Source organism: Nipponia nippon, unplaced genomic scaffold, assembly GCF_047370975.1.
Source record: "Nipponia nippon isolate SJK-2023a ecotype South Korea unplaced genomic scaffold, ASM4737097v1 scaffold_5, whole genome shotgun sequence".
NCBI classification, from domain to species: Eukaryota; Metazoa; Chordata; class Aves; order Pelecaniformes; family Threskiornithidae; genus Nipponia; species Nipponia nippon.
This window is the reverse complement of record NW_028262369.1, coordinates 3,197,651-3,221,217: the sequence shown is the minus strand read 5'-3', so window position 1 is coordinate 3,221,217 and position 23,567 is coordinate 3,197,651. Positions and strand designations below refer to the sequence as shown.

General features: G+C 36.8%; 1 protein-coding gene across 4 annotated transcripts in view; it reads right to left on the bottom strand.

Annotated features, from left to right (window-relative positions):
* Positions 1-34: 34 nt before the first annotated feature.
* The window catches only part of ZC3H7A (zinc finger CCCH-type containing 7A), a 30,558-nt gene continuing 7,025 nt past the window's right edge, over positions 35-23,567 (bottom strand). The window contains exons 3-23 of one of the 4 annotated variants that reach the window (XM_087731462.1): positions 22,608-22,647; positions 21,535-21,732; positions 20,819-20,977; positions 19,081-19,161; positions 18,953-18,994; positions 18,101-18,131; positions 17,294-17,574; positions 15,245-15,452; positions 13,862-13,926; positions 12,903-13,095; positions 11,007-11,168; positions 10,173-10,369; positions 9,848-9,945; positions 8,598-8,779; positions 6,487-6,563; positions 5,800-5,933; positions 5,329-5,434; positions 4,707-4,815; positions 3,738-3,871; positions 3,228-3,391; positions 35-1,885 (exon numbers count right to left, since the gene is read on the bottom strand). In XM_087731462.1, the coding sequence (XP_087587588.1) occupies positions 1,696-1,885; positions 3,228-3,391; positions 3,738-3,871; positions 4,707-4,815; positions 5,329-5,434; positions 5,800-5,933; positions 6,487-6,563; positions 8,598-8,779; positions 9,848-9,945; positions 10,173-10,369; positions 11,007-11,168; positions 12,903-13,095; positions 13,862-13,926; positions 15,245-15,452; positions 17,294-17,574; positions 18,101-18,131; positions 18,953-18,994; positions 19,081-19,161; positions 20,819-20,977; positions 21,535-21,732; positions 22,608-22,647 (2,851 nt within the window). In that variant the 3' untranslated portion in view covers positions 35-1,695. Of the gene's footprint in view, positions 1,886-3,227; positions 3,392-3,737; positions 3,972-4,706; positions 4,816-5,328; positions 5,435-5,799; positions 5,934-6,486; positions 6,564-8,597; positions 8,780-9,847; positions 9,946-10,172; positions 10,370-11,006; positions 11,169-12,902; positions 13,096-13,861; positions 13,927-15,244; positions 15,453-17,293; positions 17,575-18,100; positions 18,132-18,952; positions 18,995-19,080; positions 19,162-19,818; positions 20,120-20,818; positions 20,978-21,534; positions 21,733-22,607; positions 22,648-23,567 lie in introns of those variants that run through there. The other 3 variants (XR_015698728.1, XM_087731464.1, XM_087731463.1) reach the window with 3 other exon arrangements.

Genomic DNA, 23,567 nt, shown 5'->3' with positions numbered 1-23,567 from the left:
GGTTTTGTCACAGAAATAAACAGCGTCCATCGTACTCTATTTCAAGCTTAGTTTATTACAAACAGTGTAAAAAAATCAGCATTGCAGCAGGTGGTATTTTAAGCACCAAGCCAATGTTGTATGCGTGCTGTACACGATATTTGCACGTACTTCAGCCCAGCCGCTGAGGAGCCGTGACTTCGCGAGTTCCCCTCGCCGCGTCTGAAGCGTTAAGGTGGCGTTTTAATATTCGTTGTGCTTTTATTTTGTGAAGGGAAAGGGACACGGCCTCCAGGCTCGCCCTGCGTAAGGGCAGCACTGGACTTTGGTTCAACACTTTTCACAGACACGAGATACGGCCAATGACTACATTCAAACTACTGAAGTCATTCTTAAAGCTCTTCTAGTTATATATGGTCAGCCAATAACAGAGAAAAATACTCGAGAGGAGGGAGAAGCCAGTCATGGGGACAAAAAAAAAGAAACCCAGCTTTAGCTATTTTGAATGAATGACTGAAAGAAGCTTTAGTTTAAAAAAAAAAAGGGGGGGGGAATTAAGTGAACACACAAAAAAGCTGAAAGCACGATCTGCAGGGAAGCCAAAACCGAAGCTCCAGCGACTGTAAAGCCACCAAAAGGCTCCTCGGTGCCAAGTCACCTCGGCCCACGAGCGGTTTTGCATCTCCTGTGGTCTGCAGGAACCATCCGCCTCCCAGCCGCAAAAGGCTGAAAACACGTCCCAGCGCCGCGCAGCTCCAAAAACGCTCGTCTGCTTCGCGACTTAGTTGGCCATTTTTGTTATTTCAGTGATGCGATGAGCTAATGACAATACAGAAAACTGCAAACAAGCGGCTGGAGACACAAATACCAACTTATTACATTTTTAGCCACAGGTGCTCAAGCTTTTGCTAATAGGCAAATCATTGTTTGTTTGTTTTTACAAAATCTCAATCCTGAGAGGCTACATGCAGAAAACAGCTTTGTGTAAAGTTCTCTTTATTACAGGCAACATTAGTCCGTACAATAATACACAATACTGACATACAAGTGTAATCTTTCAAAATCATCATTTAAACAGCAAAGACCAAGAAACAGAATTTTAACTACTTCATTTTCAAAAATTAATACTTTTTTCCTCCCAAGATCCTTTTTCAGTAAATTATATTGAAACATACAAATAGAGAAAAAATACCCATTCAACATATATCGTAGTTAAATGGTTATTTTGTTTAAAATCTTTAATAAGAAAATCCTTTTTAGCAACCTACATATAGATAAGTAGCAAACTTTTTTTTAAACAAATCCTCTCCATTAAAAGATCTGAAGAATTTTCATCCATCATTTTCTTCTTAGCCCGTAACACTCTGTTTTGTAATACCTTGATACCTTAAAGTTTTTCAACTGAAGGACTGATACTAGGGGGCTTCCTAGATATTATAACCTCTCTTCCCCCCCCTTCTATTTCCTAACTTTCTGTCCAACAGAAGGTGAGTAAGCACGTAATACTTCAGATTTTTTTAATCACCACTCTGTGTCATGAGAGCATAGACAGGTCTGCTCAATCCCCCTAAATCTACTATAGTTTGCTGTTCAGGAGGAACAATATATGCCAATAAAAGCAGAAAACCTGCAGCTTTTCTGTCACATGCTTTTGATTATTGTCAATTTTTCTGGTTTATGCTTCCAGCTGATAACATGTTATGTGTCATCTCGGTATTAGTTTAAATCTTTAAACAAAAAACTATATTTTCCAAAGTCATTATCACTGGGAGCAATCAAGTGGTCTTTTCTTGCTTTGCTGAGCTTCATTCTTAAAACTTGTCTTCGTTCTTCCCACTCATGGAGTTCGGCATTTCCATGGGCAAATTTACAGTTGTTTCCTTCAGTGCAAGTACCAGCCATATATCTGTTAAGACAGATTTCAAATAGTGTTTTCACAGAATTATCACGATTGCTATTGTATCTAGGTCTTTTCTTCTGGTCACGTTTTTCAAATACACTAAAATATTAAGGACGAAAAAATAATTGGAAGAGTATTTACGTTTTAAGTAAGACAATACTAACTCTGTTTAGCATTTGGTTATATTTTTCTTTCCCAGCTGTCAAGTATTCATAGAGGACAAGAGGTGGCTCTTTTCTTTGTTCTTCATGCTCCTACTTTACTGAGTCATTTAATGCTTGAAGCCTTTCATTTCATCAGGCCAAATTATCAGGTAGATGAATACCTTATCATTTAACTCACTAAGCTGAAGAACTACTACTGTTAAAAAATCCAACTACTTAATTACTCTTTGTTAACTAAATTTGGTTTTTAAGTACTCGCTATGACTTAAGAATCTCTTTTATCCTAGTATTTTTGTATTAAGTTTAAGCGTGCCAGTTTGTATTCACTTTATACTGCATATCCGAGGTCTGTTAGTGTTCAAAACATCAATTACATTTAGGATATTACTTAAAAATTCAGTAAAGGGGGCACATAAGCTTCCATGCAAAGTCTGCAAACAAAACATAACTTGCTTTATATGCTGTGCAATTTCTCAAGATCTCGAAGGCATTCAAAATCTTCCACTTGAAATGGAGTAACAAAGGTATCCGTACCAGCAAATTGAATCTTTTAACTCCAGAATGCAGATTCCAAAGTTTTTAGCCTTCCAAAAAGATTCCAACAGTGGAAAGAACTTTCCACAGGTTTACAACAAAGTCTCCTGCAGTCAGGGCAACAGGCTGCATTTAAGAATTAAAGGGAGCAGCAAAACACACAACCAATGCTGGGGAAAAGCAAGAGGTCTTGGAAGTTCTCTTCCACATGTTCACACACGATTTCCAGTAACAAATACTTAATTTTAACAAATTTGTTTTGACGCTAACGACATTTCTACTTGCCTTAAAGCTCCAGTATCACTGTCCAGCTAGGTACTGTTCTTGTGTTCCACAGGTAATTAATATGCAGATGCCTAAGTAAACTTGTAGTAATACCAACAGGATTTCACACAGCTGCAATGAACTTGCAACCCTTTATATTAACATCACATAAGCAATTAATTTGGTTCCACAGTTAGGCACCCTGTCGCTCCCTGAGTTCTAACAGTACGTGTCAAGATACTGTTCATTACTTACTTTCTTGTTGAAAGATGTATGCAAAGCAAGAAATACTAGAAACACTGTCTGTCAAAACTAATAACCGCCTTCATTATTTACACTATGAACTGTCATTTTTCAGCATTTTCGACATCTTAAAAACCACATACCTATCACAAATGCTAAAATATCCGGTTGGAAAGCGATACTGCCAGCAGTTTTGATCGTCCTCAGTGTGGAAAACCTTCTCTTTATGCTTTTCAGAAGAAATGTGACCCTGCCATTGCTTCTCACTATTACAGTTCTTCCCACACATCCAACAGTGAAAATCCACCTGTTTTAGAGGGAATTTGAAAACAAAACATTGAGAATTCAATACTGTAAGCACAGAACTCCTCCTAATACATTCGGAATGTTTTCTTTATGTTGGCCTGTAAATTGTTGTTTACCTCAACAGATATAGTTACTTAAACAATCACCTGAAGTTTATGATCTTTAGAGGATTCAGAAGAACTGCTTTACACTGTCAGTTAAAGTTTGCATTTAGCGTAGCTCACTACGATTTAAGGAAGCCCCAAGAAAATAGGGACAACAACGTATGTTACTGACTGGGGGGCGGGGGGAACCCAAACCAACAAAACCCCACGTTTGAATTTTGAATTATGCCTATGATTACTTACTGTAACTTCAGCATAGTCAGTCGGCATGTGAATTTGCTTCCCATTTTCTTTGTTTGCCTGAGCAGCCGTATCATCTCCTTTTTCTGGTTTTTGACTTTTTAGCCATATGTCATACAACTGCTCCAAGTCTTGAACTAATGAGAGCAGAAGCTAAAATAAGTAATTAGCAATTAAGGCAAGAGTTTGAGAATACTAGATAAATGACTGAGTTTGCAAGCGTAGTTCAGTCCCCACCTATTGTAAGAAGAAAAAAGGAAGGACACAATGTAGGCAGTTCTACAGTTTAGAGATAATAGCCAAGAGGAATACGAGTCTCTGGCTGCTTACCAAGACCCATTTCTGCCAATCCAGGGGGAAGTAAGACGTTACACGTTTCTGAACAGGCACCCAAAGTACAGATAACAAATGTGCCGCTGTGTATCAATATCTGAATTTCGAAGTACTAACATAAAGTGTGCCACAGTTTTTGGTAAATTTAGTCTGCTTTCTTGCAGACCATGATATTGTCATTTATTACTTCCGATTTTCGATTATTTCTCCCCAGTAACACTCTTAACGGGATTACAAGTCAACAACAGCAAGTGGATAGTAATTCCCAGTAAATACACAGCGGGGGGGATATTCTTCCACAAATAACTTGCCCCCATATGTTATCAACAGAATCCTAGTGTGTGCACACGGCAATACAGAGTATAAACACCAAACAATATTGCTGCATGGGTCAATATACTATTTCTAAGCCATCTAAAAAACTGACACAAACTACTTCATTGTTAAAAAACACATCAAGCAACAAACATTAATCCTGGTTTTGAATACTGGGCTTATTCAAATTAAAAAAAAAAAGGCAACTGCAAGGTTTACTACAAAAGACAGTGAAAGAAAGTGGATTAAAAAAGTAATTGAGCAACAAGAATGAAAAGCAGAACAGATAGATTTACAACATGTTAGATTTACTCTGCTACTTACTGCTGTTCTCCTTCATATAGGTCCACATCTCTCTTTCCTCAGGACTGTGAGCAAATGAGCAGTTTCCGTCATACTGACATTTCTTGCCTGAAGCAATATGATTGCACAACTGGAACAAGAATTTAAAAAGTATCCTTATGAATATGAAGTAAAATGGGTGATAGTAGAATTTTTTTTTTTCCAGTCTTGGCTAGCGTTTCCCCTCCCAATCAGGTGTTTATATCACATGAAAAATAAAATTATGTTTATTTTATTAAAAAAATGCACATACTGTAGATAGAAAAAGCAAACTGCTGGAAGCAAGTACTATGACTGCTTTTTGCCTCCTACCAGATTACCAGACCACAGATACGTTTAAACCATTTCTGAATTACTTACTGGAAATACTAAGAACTTAGTTAAATCAATTAAAAAGTTACTAACTTCCACTGATGAGAAAAGGCTGCAGTAATAACATGTGAGATCAGTGCTCTTCTAAGGCTGAACTCTGTAGAAACACTAAAACCATATTCCCACCAACTCCCATGGGAATTTCTGCAGAACTGATAAAACCAACCCAATTACTGCTATTTTCCAGTTACTCCGTTTTCTTAACTAAACCGTTAGTTTTAGGTTAACATACATCAAATTGCAGAGGCACTTGTTTCTTTGCGGGAAGAGGACGAATGGTCATCCACTTCTTACGTTCATTAGACATTACTAGCACCACACGGCGATCTTTGGTCCATCTAAAAAACATGCATCCAATGAAAGAAAATACTATTAAAACAAGACGCACTGTGTACACAGAAGCAGAACCAGGAAAGCCCAGGCAGGTTCTTTATAAAGCTTTCACCGTATATTTGAGATTTAACTAAATTCCACTAAAACTTCACTATAACTGATGATTAAAAAAAGCGAAACCCAACAACCAGCAAAGTGTTTCTCATTACCGATTATTAACATACTACAAAAAGAGATGAGTGTGTTCTGCTTCAGTACGTTTCTTTTAATTCCTTGTATGACTCTCTCCTAAGCAGTAACAAAAGTTTCCCAAAAGAGGTTTTAAATGGCCGACAAAACGGTAAAGTTTTCACTGTTTGGTCTTACTTACGGGTGTCTTGCCTTTGCACTACAGTATTTTTTGTTTCTGTCTGGCTCATTAACTTGACCATTTCTCCAGCACTGACCACAAACAAACTTCATCTTCAAATTAAGCGATCCATATTTCATCTGGTTCCCAAGGATCTTAAGCCAAAAAAATAACAACAACAGTAAAAGGTATTTTGTATCTGCAAAGAAATCCATACATAATTATGAATTACCCCCTATGGTAAAAGTTTACAACACATGTCCGGATGCAGATGTTGCACTGCATGCCTTGTGACAGTTCAGCTTGTAATTTCAAACTAGACATTTCTTAACAAAGGCATTTTTATTTAACTTATTTCTGATTTAGGTACACGTACCCAGAAGTTGTGGTAATATATACAATATATATAAAAGTCCTACATATTGAAAAGATAATTAATTGCCCTATGGCAGCTGACTTCAAAATTATATTTAGGTTTTATGTTCCGCCTGTGACAGAATAAGCAAAGCAAAAAAGGAGCTGCACAGAAGCAAAGCAGGCGTTTTAGCGTAAGTGCAGCAAGCCGAAGAAAGCCTATAGCAAAAGAGATTATTTGAAGAGAGCATTAAAAAAAGTAATTTCTAAAATAAGCTACATTATACACAGACATAGAAAAAGAATTCCCACCAAAGTCACCGTAAAATTAGTTTAATGGAAAAACGAAGATACCTGTGATCCATGTGCACTAGCTTCCATGTTCTGCCAGTATTTCTTTGATTCTTGAACAATAGTGTCATGCGAAATACCTGTAAAGGAAGGGAAAAAAGTTCTTGAGTGCTTATGACTGTTGTAGAATTACAGACATGCTCAAACTGGAACGCTACTGAAGCCCCAAAACTTCTATCTGTTTTTCTTTTAACATATTGTATACATATACACACACTCATGCGCGGATGTGGATACACATTCACACCCATACACACACACATATATATATATACTTAAGAATCTCATGAGGGCCTCCAAAACGGACATTTCATGTATATCATCACATTGAAAAGCAAACATAAAAGTTTTTTAAATTACAGATTGCTCAAATAAGTTAAGGTGCATCTTTGAGTATTTATTTAAACATAAGGCACTAAACCTCTAATGACAATCTAATTAGAAAAGCTACATTGTACTTTTGTGGTCTATGGACCACAGAAAAAATATCCCAAATGCAAGCTGACAGACACTAGATTGCGAAGATTTTAAACAAGCCCTGTTAATTAGGTGTTGTTTCAGAAAAAAAAAAAAAAAAAAACCCACACACAAACATTCTTATAAATACTTTGGCTAAGATTCCTATGGGAGCTATGCAGTGTTCACACATACTGTAACATTTACTGCTCCAATTCCACACAAATACAGACTGTCATCTGTGTTTGGATTTCAGGGTTGGCAAAGTGTGTCTATCCTGAGGCAGCATTCCTTTACTTCCCACACCTTGCATTCAGGAGAGGAACCGCACTCAAAGAGCAGAGACTGAGCTTTAGCTGACTTTGGCAAGGCGTGAGGGCAGCATGAACACATCATAAAATAAAAAATATGCCTTCTGTGGCAAATTAAGTTTCTTGAAGAACTCAACCCTTACATCAAAATAGAAATTATAGAGTGAGTATTTGCTATCCTTGACTTTGTAGGGGCAGCTGTTAAGAAAATAACTGTTTTACTTTCACACAGAAACTTCTAAAGGCTCAGCCCAGGAGAGAGAACAGGAGATCAGCAAAGAAGTCCCTCACTATTTGACTTTCTTCCTCCAACATTTTCCGGTCAGTATGACATCTTATGTCTGTATGCCTGTATCTAAAGCTGAAGCAAGGATAAATCACAGACATAAAGGGGCAGAAATGCCAGAAACTGTAACACATTGGGATTGCCACATTTCCCTTTTTCCTCCATGCATCGCAATGATCCCACGCGATTACTTAATATGTAAAGGACCGCTGTCACACAGAGCAAGGTAGGAAGAATGAGCAACTGTTATGGGGTACAAATCATTTACTGCTAACAGTTCAACTGCTTTTTTGTGTGTTTGTTTAAAAAAAAAAAAAAATGTCCTGGAGAGTTTGGAACTCATGGCCAAGGAACAGGCTGCAAGTACAGAGACGTGTCGTTCAAAAACTATCAGCTAGAAATGAAGTAGTAAAATTTGTTATCCTCAAAGCAGCCAACAAAACCAAGCCAGATCAATGAAAAGCAGCCAAAACGCCCTGTGTAAGCAAGAACAGATAAAATAGTTACGTTTTATCAACATGTACACTAATGACAGCAGCAAACTGGAAAGATTTCTTTTCTGGCTCAGTATTTAAGAATATCAGAATAGCAGTAAGCTAAAAGAAAGGTTTAACTGTGGAAAAACTTGATTCTTGTACGGGGGGGATGGAGGGAAACAATGGCATAAATATTTCAAGCTTTTCTTTCAGTGCTCTGTGAAAAAGAAATTTATCAAGGTCTTCCAAACTTTGAAGGTTTAAAAATAAAAACAAATCTAGTTTGACTTGGAGTTAGTATCTGCTCAAGACTTGTAGTTTTATTTCCAGAAAAAAAAAATCTGATCATAATGAGCAGTTTTGACAGTTTTTATTATCAAAAACTTGCCAATTTCGAAGGGCTAGTAGCCTACTCAACACTTTTTATCATAGTTACATCACTGTTTATTGAATATGCTGTATGAAAGATTGCAGCAAATTGTAAGTGAATGCACTGATCCCAACTCACTAATTTCAGAAGGGAGTAGAGACAAGGAAGCAGTGGCATTACAACGAAGAGTAAAGCGAGCATTTTACCAAACATACCTGTTTCCTTTTGCATTATCCAGACTTTAAGCTCTACCAGACTGTGAGCATAAAAGCATTTATCCTCTCGTAAGCAGCCATAATGCACCTCATGTCTGCACAGGTCAAGCTGACATCGAACTTGAAACGGGCGGATTTTGGAATACTTCACCATAGTTTCTCGCAAAATGTGGACAAGGCACCTGTTTTGAAAACAGTCAGTTTTAGATATTCCTTAAAATGACTTTGTTCATGTATGGAAAAACAAGTAAAATAACCATTCCTCATCACAGCTTATTCAAATGACTTTTTAACCCTTTTTACTTGAAATCAGAAAGCTAAAAAAGTTTCCAGAAGGAAGTAGCATCTAATGATCATTTCTAGGCTGAGTAAACCAACGTCATGGAACAGTACTCTTGTGAAATCCAGAGGTTCCTCTTCTGCAAAGCATTACTGAATTCAACCCAGCTGGATCACTGGTTTCCACGAGGGAAAGCGTATCACGTCCACTTTCAAGTCTGTATCCTGATCTAATTACAAACACAAGTACCTATTCTTTTGTAGAGCACCATTAAAGAAAGAGTTGATGCATCACAGTAACAGCCTGGCTCCTATAGCTGTAGTGTTTCCTCAATATGGGGAAGTGGAGTACAAACAAGGCAATTAAAATGCTCCCACTTGCGTTTCCATCATATAAAAATGTAAGTCTAATAATTCCCCTAAACTTATTTAACATTATTACCTCTCTGAAGTCTTTGTTAACTTTCAAGTAATAAAGACACTATCCTCACACTATTTTTTACTAACTGAATTAATAAGGACTATGGTCTATTTCAGACACTGTAATTAAGGTAAACCGGTCCTTAGCTGACTGTGTTAAAACTACAGCAAAATAAGCAAAACAGACCAAAGAAAAGAGCAAACTTATGAATTCCTGTACCAATTTAACATCACACATCTATTTACAGCAACGCAGCTGACCAGGTAGATAAGCTATTAACAAACTGACACCAAAACCAGCAAGATTCAAACGTGAGGGTGGGTACCACGAATTTTGAATGCATCGATCAAGAAAGAGTTCACTTTCAATTTAGTTACATGAGACAATCCTTGTTCAGTAAGTTTGTCTTACCAATACCGCCAAAGCGTAACAGTCAGTTAGCAAGGAAGAGAAGTTAATCAACAGGTAAGAAATGAAAGTCAATATTAAAAAATGCCCCGACACCTTTGTGTGTAATTTGAAACTTAAAGAGACGGTATTTCAGACATACTTGTTATCTTCAAAGTCATGCATAGCAGGGTGAGAACAAGAAGATGAGTTATCCTTGTTCCTTTTGCTTATTATTCTGGGTTTGTGATCAAAACATTTCTGGAATACAAAAATAGGTAATTATAGAGTATGTATTTTATACATTTAAAAATATACCTTACCTCAAAGATTTTAACAGAGACTTCAACTGGTCTCTAATCTAAAGCTAGCCAGATTACTACTGAACATGCACTTCAAAATTTACAAAAGTCAAGCATGAACCAAAGCATTTCTTTCCAGGTAATTTTATTATCATTTTTACTGTGTCATTAGAAATGAAGCAGCACCTCACAAAGAAACATAAATAATCCATGATGTTCTTGAAGAAGTCGGGACACAGTCAAGTTGATCTTTCCATTTCCTCCAAAAAGAGCTTCTCGACTAAAGGCTCCTTTGCGCTCCAGCGTCCACACATCTATCTCCTCTTGGCAATACGCAAACGTGCAATGACCTGGATATCTGCATTCCTCTTCAGCAGCGACATCTAAAATGATAACATTGAACATGACATTGCTTTTACACAACTTTTATTGGAAATTCATCTTAAAACTTCCACTATCTCCATTTCAAATGTTTTTAATAAAGAAGCTACATCTGTTGTAAATGGGTCACTTGAGTCTAGCAGACAGAAGCAAAACCTTATGCTGAATGACTTGCTGAAAATGAACACTCTTCAGAAAGGCTGACGCACACCTCCATCAACTATCCCTTTCTAGTCTAAGGCAACAATGCTGAGAACCCAGAATACCCTTTGCTTAAATACATCAGATATAGCTGTTAATTAATCCACAAGTCATCTTGCTTGCATCGTAAGCAGAGGTTCATACTGCAAAACTCTAACAAGAATGCTTTGTTGTTGTTGTTTTGAATAGTAATAGCCCAGCACTCGGAAGCAAAGTTATTCATGATGAAGAACAGTACAGAAGTACAGTGCATGTTCCCTAAATAATCACATTAATGGTCAAAATACGTCTTTCCTCACAGCCTTTGAAAATATAAACAACCCCGTGAACTTCCTTCTCCACCTCAAGAATAAAAACTCATTCTATACTTCACTGTGGAAAGGCTAAACTATATTACTTTGAGTGTAGGCATTAACATTTTGTATCTATAACACGTACCTTTACATATATAATATGGTCCCACATACTGTGTCTTCGTTGGTCTTGGACGTATTTTTTTCCATGATTTATCTTCAGAGTTTTTTATTCTGCCAATTAGAATATCCTTCTTACATTTATGTTCTAAACTGGGATGGTAAGCGTAATCCAATAATTTAGGACCTGAAAAAAAAAAAAAAAAAATCACAGAAAATTGCTTACATTTGCATAAATTGCAGCACACTTTTAACATTTCCGTACATAGACTGGCACATAAGCCCAAACGCAAAGTACACGAACACACTGTATACAATTCCTACTTGCACCAGCAACTCTGAAGAACCAAAAGTCATTAACAGCCACGTCGAGCAGAATAGCAAAAAAACCTGAATACTTACAAAAAGACCGGTGTCGGCAAGAAAAAAACCCATAAGTTATCTGGGGAGGGATGCTGTGTTACAACCTTAAGACTACTTTGGGACAGCAACAAATTGCTGCTTTTTTTCAAATTCCAAAGCATACATTTCCATAACACTAATTTAAAACTTAAATTGCTTATTTATAATAAGTCAATGCAGATGAATTCCACGGATCAGTAAATGGCTCTCTTAACCTTCAACTTTCATTGTATTAGAACAGTTACTACGCTCGGAGACAAACACGCTGGGTAAGAAGCACACACGTGCCAAAAATAAAAATGCCAATCCCAGAACTTGGTGATTTTGGAGACAAAAACATGCCTAGCTTTAAACTCTGTCTTTAGGATGATACTAAAGTGATGATTACATTACCACTAACATGAAGAAATCGGGGAGAGAGTCTGAAGATGAGCAACGCTCAGTCAATTTTGTTATTTAAGGGACTACAAAAACAAGAGCGTGACCCAGTTTCCCTAGACGAGAAGCTGATGGAACAGTACAATTTCAAAAGTAGGCAGTAAAAACAGGAGACACCTAAAGGCTTTGACAGAGATGCAAAGAAACAGAAGACATAGATCCTTTGATACAAAAAGTCAAGATAAGAACGTGCTAAGTACTTCCACCAACACTTTATAGCTCCTGCCTTTAACAGAACGTGTTCTATGGTTTTTCAAACATCGCATCACGGATTTTTCTTGTAAAAATAATTTTAAACTAGAAGTTCTTAAAACTACAGTAGTCATCCCCTAAATGTCTTGATACAATTCTTCATAAGATCCGTTACTACGCTGCACTTTATTAGTATATCAATATCAATGACACCTACGACTTGAAAGACAGCGCTTATTTTTAAGATTAGTCTTAATAACAGCTATTGCCTCTAGAATGCAGCTCTGTTTAACAGCAACAGCTCAGGCCTAAAAGATTAGTTGTATTAAAGCGCAATACTGGTTAAGATCCTTTGAGTCAATACAGTGGAGTTAATTATTACTAAGGTTTGGAAGCCTCAGGATTACGATTTAGAATTAGTTTGAAAGAACAATAAAACAGATGGGATGTGAAGGTTACCAGGTACTTTGAACTGCGGTTCAATTCCCCATGGCCAATCAGAGAGAGTACTGCGAGTTTTTTTTAGTCTTGAGCAAAGGTGTCATTCTTCACAGTACCCTGGGGGTTGGGAGGAAAGCGAATACAGAATGTGAACGACCTTACATCGTAAAGCTACAGGCTGGGGAAAGCGTGGGGTGATTTGTGGTGGTTTTAGGCATCAAGAATCTATTAGGACGAGAAATAAGAGACAAGAAGAAAGCAAATAAAATAGTTCTGGGAACATTTTACCAGTTCCTTAATCATAAGATCATACCACATCTGCAAAGAACAAGTCAGGATTAACACTGTTTAGAAGCCAACAGTATTTTAACTTATGAACACTACAATTTTAAATGTATGCTTTTTAATTTTTTAAAAATCAACCCAATTGAGCCCAAAAGCCCCTTACCTTTTTTGACAAAACATAACTGGCAGGCCTGTCTTAGCTCATGTGTGCCTTCTAACGGATTTCTTCCCGCAAGTGCTGAAGATACAGGTATATTAGCAGTTGCACTGCTAAAAACATTTGGAAAGTCATTTCTAGTTTGGCTTGTAATTCCCATGTAATTTTCAGACCCAAATAAACTACTAGGGCCGTTTATCTGTTGGAAGAAAGCATGTTTTACTCGATCCATATAATTGAATTTATCTACAATTAAAATTTAAACTACTGAATCTATTCTTCAAAGAATATAAGAAAGGCTTCACACAAAAAATTCATAATACAAACTTAACCACATGTCTAAGAAGGGGACACAGAGACTTTACAAAAGCCGTATACCCAGCACAGACTAAGCATATAATAAGACCCAACCCGGTACAGGGAGAACAGCAGCACTTGCCAGGCTCATTATTACTCCGTCCTGGCTCATGAGGATGCAGTCCTTCATGCCACCCTTCCCCATGTAATCAATGGCCAGCGGCATGATTGAAAATACGCAGCGTGAGCAGAACACAGAGACCAGACGGATTCTCAGACACAAGGCCATCTCTGCTCTGTTCCTGTACTATGACAGTTCTCCAGGATTCCTAACATTTAGCACTCGGGTTATAAGAGATCTTCTCTTTTCGGTTGGTTATATTACACTTTCACGGTATTTTACAGCAAGTTCCTCAGACTGGAGAAGTGGCTATGACGGCAGTCAAAGTTTGCATATATAAAACAACATTTGTAAATTTTTTCTCATATTCAGTTACTGTTGCTGTGAGCTACTGTACAAGTGTTTTCCAAGCCAGAATCATATTTTAATGGTAAAAGCGCCATTTTTTAAAAATAGAAACCTCTACTGTAAAAAATTAAGATCTATGTTAAGCCTTCAAGGCATTAATATTTGAACTGATATGAAAGAAAACATGAAAAATACTTACAAACAATGGGGAATTATTGCTGCTAAGTGTTGGTGTTCCATCCCTAGAAGCTGAACTTGAGAGGTCTACAGGAATAAAAAGAAGTTTTAATTATTTCAGTTCCCCAAAATACCCTATGCAAAAAATTATTTATCATTCCTGAGAACTAGAAGTATCAAAAGTTTGGTTATTTGACAAACAGCAAAGGTTTTTTTTGTTTGCTATGGTTGTTTTTTTCAATTATCTAGAAGTCCCTTGTAAACATCTGGGCTGAAAAATTACTGGGTAATCGTCTTCAATATAACCATCTGATTAGCGGCAGCAGTAGCTTCACAGGCATATGCTGAAGCAACATGAAGACACTTGTGCAGCACAGAAAGGGTCGCTAGATAAGCAATATCTGACTATCAAAAGTGAGGAGATGAAAAAGGGTTAAGAGAATTCTTCTATTTTTAATTTTATTTTGTAAATTTGGCTTCGCTCTAAAGAGAGCATGCTCCTGTAACACCGGTAATTAGAGACAAAACTTTAATCTTTTCTAGTTCACTGGCTATTTATATCTTGTCATTTCACACACCTGATTTCACTACATAATTATAGTCCCTAGAGTTCGACTCCAAACATGTAATACTGGTATCTTTTCAGAGTACACAGTTATCATAGAATCACAGAATATCAGGTTGGAAGGGATCATCTGCTCCAACCTTTCTAGCACAATCTAGACGAGATGGCCCAGCACCCTGTCCTGCTGAGTCTTAAACGTGTTCAGCGTAGCAGAGTCGACCCCTTCCCTGGGGAGATTATTCCAACGGTTGACTGTTCTCATTGTGAAAAATCTCTCTCTCGTGTCCAATCGGAATCTCCCTGGGAGTAACTTGTACCTGCTACCCCTTGTCCTCACCATGGGACTCCTTGTAAACAGGAAGTCTCCATCTTCTTTGTAGCTCCCCTTTAAGTTTTATTAGCCTAGTTATATTAGCCTTAAGTTATATTAGCCTCTTAGAATTCTTGTTTATTGCCAAATCATCAGAAACGGTTTAAGCTGTAAGAACACCTTTGTTTTAAAAAAAAAAAAAAAAAGTTTGAAGGAACATGGTTCCTTCTTTATACTTATTCACCTGAAACAAATAACTTGCACAATAAATGCAGAAAAAGTGAACAGAGGGAGCCTGGAGCATGCTTATGCAGGCCCCAAGTAAACAAAGGCTTTATTTATAAATTCTTGTGTACAACCAACACCGATTATCAATACTCTCAAGAATCGTGAGTGCAGATCAAATGTTATGTTACTGTTAAATATTACTGAATAGTTGTGAAAACTCATTTGTTAAAAAGAGAAGCCAGTTGGCTCACGCACAACTCTCTCTCCTCATAAAAGGTTAAATATTAAGACTCATTTCTTACCTCTTTTTGGGTCACTGATTGAAAAGGTGCTTAATGGTGAACAAAAGTTTTCAAGTGAAGAAGCCAAAGGCTGTGAAAAGATTTCTGAAAGAGAAGGTGAAGGAACAAATCCTGCACTAACTGGCAGCGTCCCCAACAAAGAGGCAGAGAAAGGTACGCTAGGAGCTACGCTTCCTGCGGGAATAGGTCCTCTGGCTCCTGTCGTTTGCTGGAAAAAAAAGACATTTCACAAGAATGGTCACACACAGCAAAAAAGCTCTCAAGAACACAATGTGCAGAGTACTTCTTCTAGTAAAGTTTTTGCAAAGGTTTTATAGACCTACTGAAAAACAACAATAAAAGCTACACTGCAGTACACTTAGAGAACTACAGTAATCAAACCCTACACAATGCCCTAATGCAAGGAATTATCCATGAATCCACCACTTTACAGGTTCAGTTAGCTGAAATTTATTAACTTATTAATAGACTTGGATTTTTTTATTAATCAGATCAGAGCTCAATTTCCAAATTATGTTAAAAACATAAGACAATAGGGAAAAGCAGGAACAGTCAGCAATCTACATGATTTTTTTCTAAATACAGAGAACATAGTTCAAATTGCAGTACAGTAAAGAGTTAAGAGTTAGCTTTGAAATAAATCCTCAAGTATAATCAAATGATATCACATTCTGCGAAGGCCAGATCACCTAGGAAAATAACCTACCCTTCTGCACACCTTTGGTAAGGACATTACCAAGTGGGGGAGTTTCCCTCCCCCTTCCCTGTCACCCCAAGAAGCTCCCCCCTTGTCTGGAGGCTGACCAAATTGGTCTGCACAGAGTTTGGCCAACGTGAAACTCCCTCTGTTCCCCAAGTTGTCAGCCTACAGCTCAAGATTCTGCACTACACGAGACTGCAGTCTATCTTGGAAGATTGTGTTTCCTCCTGGCTTTCATTAGAGTTGGAAGGGAACTACAGCGATCACCTACTCCAACTGCCTGACCAATTCAGGGAACCTCCTAGGATCTCTTAAAAAAATAATTAACTTTCTGCATTTCCAAAATACACCCTACAAAACAAAGTGCATAAACCAGAAAATGCGAAGCCCAAGCATTTTTTGATTTAAAGATTTACAACTGCATCCACAGCTGAACGAGGAACTAAAATCGCAACTAATTGAAGAATTAAATACGCCACAGTCTCATTTAACCTTGCAGTACTAAGGGCTCCAAACGACCGGCAGGGCCACAGCAGAGAGTCAGTAACCGTGCTAATAAGTTCAGACATCTCTGCTCACGAATCGGAGCTCTCATTTTGACTAACAGTTGAGGAACTCTGTACACTTCACAGTCTGTTCTAGCTCTGGAATGACAGTGTAATTAAGAACAACTCTTCATGTGCCTAAATTGCTCTAATAATCTCTTCTAAAAAATATAAAAAGTTAGACTCATGATGGTCTAACTATTTCTGGTTATCTAGGAGGTGAATTGGGACAAAGCTCTGATTGCAGAGATACTAGCGAATGCACTAGAAGACCACAGCACAAGTACTACTGTCCTACAAAGCTATTAGTACAGTTTAGCTATAGTTTCTACAGCTACAGGGTGGGCACTCCAACACGCTCTCAGGTTCTGAGAGGGTTTATTTGCACCAAAAAAGAAAAAAAAAAAACAAAAACAAACACAACCTACACACCAGCCCAGACTTCAAATGTCTACTTCACTACTCATAGTGCTTCCTGGAAGTAGCATCCCTCCCCTTGTGGCAGTACTGGTAGTAGTACAGCAGTATTTCTGAAGTAGCATCTCTCCCCCAGCAACCTCACTCAGGTTTTCCAACACACAAAACCAATATAATCGTCCTTGGAGCTTTGCTGGGTCCTGGTGTCTTTACAGCCACATTTGCAAGAATCTGCACCTGAGAAAATCAACCTGACCACGCACAAATACAGCTCAGTGTAACTAGGAAAGTTAACTCGCATTTCACTAGTAGCCCGCTTGATAAAAATACAAGATCCCACTCATAAGAACAGTCTTTTGAGAAAGAAAACAAACAAAAAAGTCTTACCATTACACTTTCATCTGGATCAGGCACAGAATCAAGTAATTCATCAAGTTCTTCCCCAATAATTATATCTCCATCTCCACAATCTAAGCATGCTTCTGGCATAGAGAAAGAAACATTCCCTCCATTTGCCAACACCGCAGAAGGCAAAGAAACCTTTTCCACTTGAAGAGGCATAACAGAAGACAAAGAAGGTACAGGTACTGATGACACTTTAGACACTTCAGAAACAAAGTTTGATGAAGCAGCAGCAGAAACCATCTCTTGCTTCTGGTCAGATAAATCTGAAACAGTAAGAGGGGAATGACTGGAACTTTTGTTCAAAGATGTAAAAATATTTTGCGTAATGTTTACCCTGGCAACGTGGGGGGTGAGGGAGTGGAGAAACATGAAGAATGTTTCAGTAAAACCACGTTAAATGTTTTCAGCTTCCACTAACTTCCAATTCATGTGTACTTATACCTCAGTGTTTATATATTACTCAAACTAAAAAAGACAGCAAAAGTTACAGACCTGATCCTTTACCGAATCTTTGGCATATTCTCCCCTCCCTATTTTTCCAAGTTAAAGAGAACGGTATGAGACAATCCCTATAGCAGCAGTTACAATCACAGCAAGTTGAGGAGACCGAAAGTAAATTTGCTCAGCCACTTAAATATGTAGTCGTGGAGATAAACAGATCAGACTTTTTACCGTAGATCTTTCAAATGGCAAGATGAATTTTCTTAAGAAATTTCATAACAAATACAACTAGATATGCATGGCGTATCTAGCTTCCTAGCGTTAATATTGTAACGCAACAAGACTCACCTAACTCAATATCTTCTACAGAAGAAGAATTCTGTAAGTGAGAAAAAAATACCTCTCAGCACTTTGCACACAAACCATTAAAAATTTTCAAATACATATTTACAGACTAAGAATGTAAGTCCTCAAATTTAGGTTTTATGAAATTTGAAATTTATGAAGTCTAGTGGAATTTAAAGGTCAAATAATTTTTTAGGTAAAGCATCCTTTTGCAGACTGAAATCCACTCACGGTATCGCTAAAAACCTGCAACCAACCAACAAAAGTGAGAGTGATACTTCAGGGAACGAAAGAGTCTAAACAGTGTTTTAAATGAGCTGTTCCTACATTTCCTCATTTATTTACAGCTAAACTGTCTACATTCCTGTAAAAAAATCTGTAAGAGAAAGATGAACTCCTCTTCATTACTGCTATTAGACACATTACAAATAGCAAGATAAATGCAAGTTCAGCTGCTAGTGAAGGTCGAATTTGGACAAATGCATAAATTAAAAGGGGTTTTATCCCAGCACCCTTCACTTTGATAATTTTCAACAAAATAAAATAAATAAATAAGCACATTAACTATGCCCTTGCCTCAAGACATTGAAAGTAAATATATTCACTGCACTGGATTTAATGTTTTAGCTAACATTAATTCTACAAAGATAACTTGAATGATAATCTTATGTCCTAGTCTGCCATAAATATATAGCAAAACTGAACACAAAAATCAACAGAACTCTAAAGTCCCAAGTAACAGCATCTTCTATAAAATGTCAATTGCATAATTTTCACTTCATCATCATGGAATTATGAAACGATTATTCCCTGTAGTTTAAAGTCAGCTTGCACTTGGAACATGTAAAACCTTACCTGAGTTGATAGATCACTAGAAACTGAATTTGAGGAGGGAGGCTGCAATGAAAAGATAGCTTCATTAAATACAAAATTGGTATCAAGAGAGGGAAACCTCAATGTAAAATGTTAAAATAAATTCTTACCTTTGCTCTTACATATGCTTTCCTTATTTTTAACCCTAGTTTTTGAGCTAGTTCTTGGGTAAGCTTAATCACACTTTCATCCTAAAAGACAAATAAAATTTCATAATTTACACGCATTGTCATCTAGTCAAGACATCTGTTTACATCTCAGTCTATATTCTCCAAGATCCCTCTATGCAGAACATCTCATAATGCATCTTCATTCTTTCACAAACATATGGGACTGCAAGCTAACGCTCAAAAAAAATACAGCTACCCGCAAGCAAAATTACTTCGATATTTGCAATTTTTAAAAAAAGCCAGAAAATAGACAGTATCCTTCTCTGCCATTTATTTGAATTTGAAATAATGTAAAGATCTTTCCAAAACCAGAGAAGTTCAGAGAAGTGGGGGGTTTTGTGGGTGGGTATCTTTTGTTTGTTTATTTGGGGAGTGTATTTGGGTTTTGCAGGTATGGGGGGTTTTTGTTGTTTTGTTTTTACACAAATTAAGGGCCACATTTCTGATTACCATAATGTCAGCTATTACATAACACTGCTGAATATTTAATGAGAACTCCATATTTTGGCAGTAATTGCATCATACAACTAGAAAAGTTGAGTTAAAAATCTGGTCATATTTCCCTCTGTCCTATAGTTGTAATAACTATCCATTTAAATTATTTTAAGATTTATTTTTCAGAACCTGCCCTACAGCTGGAAAAAGCTATTTCTAGAATTTATATAAAGGCATATAAACCTTAAGTGAAAACATTCTGATCTAGAGGTGCAAAGTGAGGATCCAAAGTCCAAAGTTACACGTTCGGATAAACTGCTGTGTCTTTGGAAAGACAGCTGAAGCCTTCTCTGTATCAAGAGGTAAACCTATGCTCAACAGCTTGTCCAGCCATTTCACTGTAGTTTCCATGTAGAAAGGTGAAAAAATGCAACTTGGTATTCTGTCCTGTGATCAGTCTATTTTGAGCAAAGCATGTAAAGTTTCCATCAGCATTTTAGTTCAAATCAGGACTGCATTTCTGAAGGGAATCTCTTCATCATCCTCTCACTGCATTTTAGTTTGCATTATGAAGTCTCTCAGCCAAATTAGATCCATTCTGGATGAAACTAAATTGAAAGCGCTCCAGGAGGGCACTTGATGCACTCCAACTCTTTTTAAAAAAAAAAAAAAAAACAAAACAGAACAAAAAACCACAACCAACCATGGAAATCAGAGCATTTCAGTCTACAGATCCTCTCCTATTAGACCACACACTGCTTGCTAATGTAGCCTAAGATTAGAGGTGCATAGTAAGTGATTCAGATGGAAGACAACGCACACGTAAGAATCTTACTAAACGCTTGGAAAGCTAAAATACAGTTATCAAAAGAATCAATATTGTATGTTATAGTTACGGGTGCTTTTTCTCTTATGGTGTGAATACACTTCTGACTGTAGAGAATTTTAAACAATTAATTCAGTGGTTCCAGTGGTTATTGCAAATGTTTATGGCACTTGACCCCCACTGCAAATTGACTATTTCTTTTGCTGAAAGTTAACACAACAAACCGAGCTTGGGGACTGTAATCTCTGCTATCAGACTTCACTTTCATAACAAAAGATAATTCTTAGAGGAATAAAAAATATTTTACTGCATTAAAAAAAACCCAAACCAACCAAAAAAACTTCTGTGGTCTTGGTGTAAATACATACTTGCTGTATTAAATCTTTAAAAATAATCATCAATATATAATTTACCTACCTGCGGCACAGCAAGAGAACATTTTGCTACCGCATCATATGCCTTCTTATACCTTCCTAGTTCATTCAAAGCTTTTGCTTTCCGATAGAGAGCTCTGAAATTGTTTTCATTCAGTCTTAATGCTACCTCACAGTCTTCCAAAACTTTTTCATGCAATCCCTACGAGGAGAAAAAAATTTAAAAAGGTACTAATCAAAACTATTATCATCGAAATACCAAATTTAAACTGTATTAGATGAAGGTATTGAAACACTATAAAACATTCACCAAGGCCACTGCACACTGCATGTACGAGTTTTGCTAAGTCACCACCACCCTACGCAACTAAAAAGAAGCAGGGCCATCATTCATATAAAATCCAATAATAGTTATGAAGACCATTTAAGTCTTTCACAAGAGCCATCGTATTCCACAGAGGAAGCAGCAGACTCAGGTGCAATCAGCAGTATAAATGGATAAAAATACTGTTCCATCAACTTCCAAGCCTAGCGTGACTCTTTTATGTTAATATTCCAGTATTAGTAACTAAAAATATCTTGAGGATTACACTTGTAAAAAGAAGAGATTAAAGAATATGCCAAAATGATGACGATTTGAAACATGCCAACTCTCAAACCACCACCAAGAGCTTTTCACTCACTAGGAAACTTTCCATGTCTTCATACTCTGTTAACGCATTGTTCTTGAGAAATCATACTGTTTAAACAGAAGCTTACCATATTTGAAAAACATGCTATCCTGTTCACATGCAGCTTCTCTAAAATATCATCAGAAACATGGATTTCTTCAGAATTAGCATAATCAGCTATATTTATAGCTTCTGTATAGTGACTCAGTGATCCTCTCCAATCACCTTCTCGATATACATCATTCCCTTCATTAAAAAGATTTCTAACAAGCTCTCGTATAAATAACTGGAACAAAGAAAAGAAACACTCATCAACAGCAGTATTTGTTGTTTATCTTCCATCTTTCAAATACATTTTTAAATACAAAATTTATACTTGTAACTTCACAGAATCAAAATGCAATGCAAAACTTTTGTCTATATTAGTATTTTTCTTCTGACATTTCTCCAATACAATCTCTAATATTCAACACCACAAGACACGTAAATATAAGACAGGCTGAACTACTGATAAAAGAATTACTTTTGTAAGTTAAAAAAGACATACATATATATATAAATATATATGTATATGTTCCCTACATTCTTTTAGCAAGCAGCAGCCATAGCAACTGGCAAACCAGCAGTACACAAAGGCTGCTTTTGCAGAGCAAAAGATTTTTTTTCATCTAAAATGTGAACGATTGAATTTTTATCTAATATGTCCTCAAATTCAATGAAACCACCTACCATTGGATAAAAATTGTAAAAAGATGAGTCTGAAAATATAAGTCAAAAATTATGCAAAATAATAACACATACAGAAACAAAATACGTTACAAAGATTTATGTGACTGAGGTCACATAAATAGCACTTTTGCTGTGCTACTCTAAACTTTACTCAGAATAGCACGTTGTTTTATCCAATGAATGCCCCAAATTCATCCCTAGCACCAGTAGAGAAAGAGTTAATCTGAACTGCTGTAGGAGTGAATTCCGGGCATCCAACTGTCTGAATACCTGTATCCCAATGTAAGTAGTCCTCCAGTTCCAATACTGAGACATTGTAAATTGCCCTTCATACTATACCATTACTTAAATGATGATTAAAACCAAGAATAAATATAATAAGATAGGCCCATGTTAAAAACCCTTCTGGAAATGCAAAAGTCATTTCATTACCTCATACTGTTCTTGCGTCCCTGGATAGGGCAAAGTAGATCTAGAAAAAGAAATTACAAAACTTACTTATTATAAATACTGCTTAAAAGACAACCACATTGGAGAATACTGGTTCTTACTAAAAGCAGTCTCACTTGCTGCAACAGGCAAATCTCTAAATATTGTCTATTGCCTGCACTGAAGAAGGCGGGAGTGCTGCAGATTAGTTTTGATTAAACAGCTGTGTGTTTTCTTATTACTAATGACTCATTTTCATTTAAAGTTACATAGCCAGTCTTAACTCTGCTGTTCAAAATGTTTTAAGGTTTTGAATGCTTTTGAGTTTAAAACCTCAACGTTGTTTGTTTAAAAACAATTTCCTTCCTCTCCTCCACAGTGGAGAAACAGATTATACATGAGGAGAACTGCAATCTTCTTGTAAGTATTAGAAAATGACAAATTATCCGTCAAAAGAAAACATCAATTTTAATTAAGTCATACCAATGACACTACAGGAATTTTAAGAGTTCTTTTGTATGACACACAACAGAGATTTTTCTCTGGCACAGAACAGAGATATTTACTTCTGACTTTTCAAGAAGAAAAATAGGAACCCTTTCACTTCCCATATAGGTTATCCGAGAATCTGTTTCTAAATAATTTTTAAAAGGGCAGCTTTCTCTTTTCTTTTTTTTTTTTTTAAAGAATGCCTTATGCGAGCAGTGAACTAGTGTGAAACTTCACAATGATTTTAAGCTAGCTAGGATCTTCTGTAGAAGAATTTGGCATTGATCCAAATGAAAATTAACTACTAAGATGATTATTCATTAGGTTAAACTTTAGCTCCAGAGAGTTGAAACACTTAGGTAGCGGTGAGCAAACCTATCCCTTTCAGTAGCAACCTAGTCTTAGGTGTAGCTGTCCGTAAGTATGAGGTGGATTTTCAGGCTATCAACATTTTCCACGCACCGAAAAAATTCA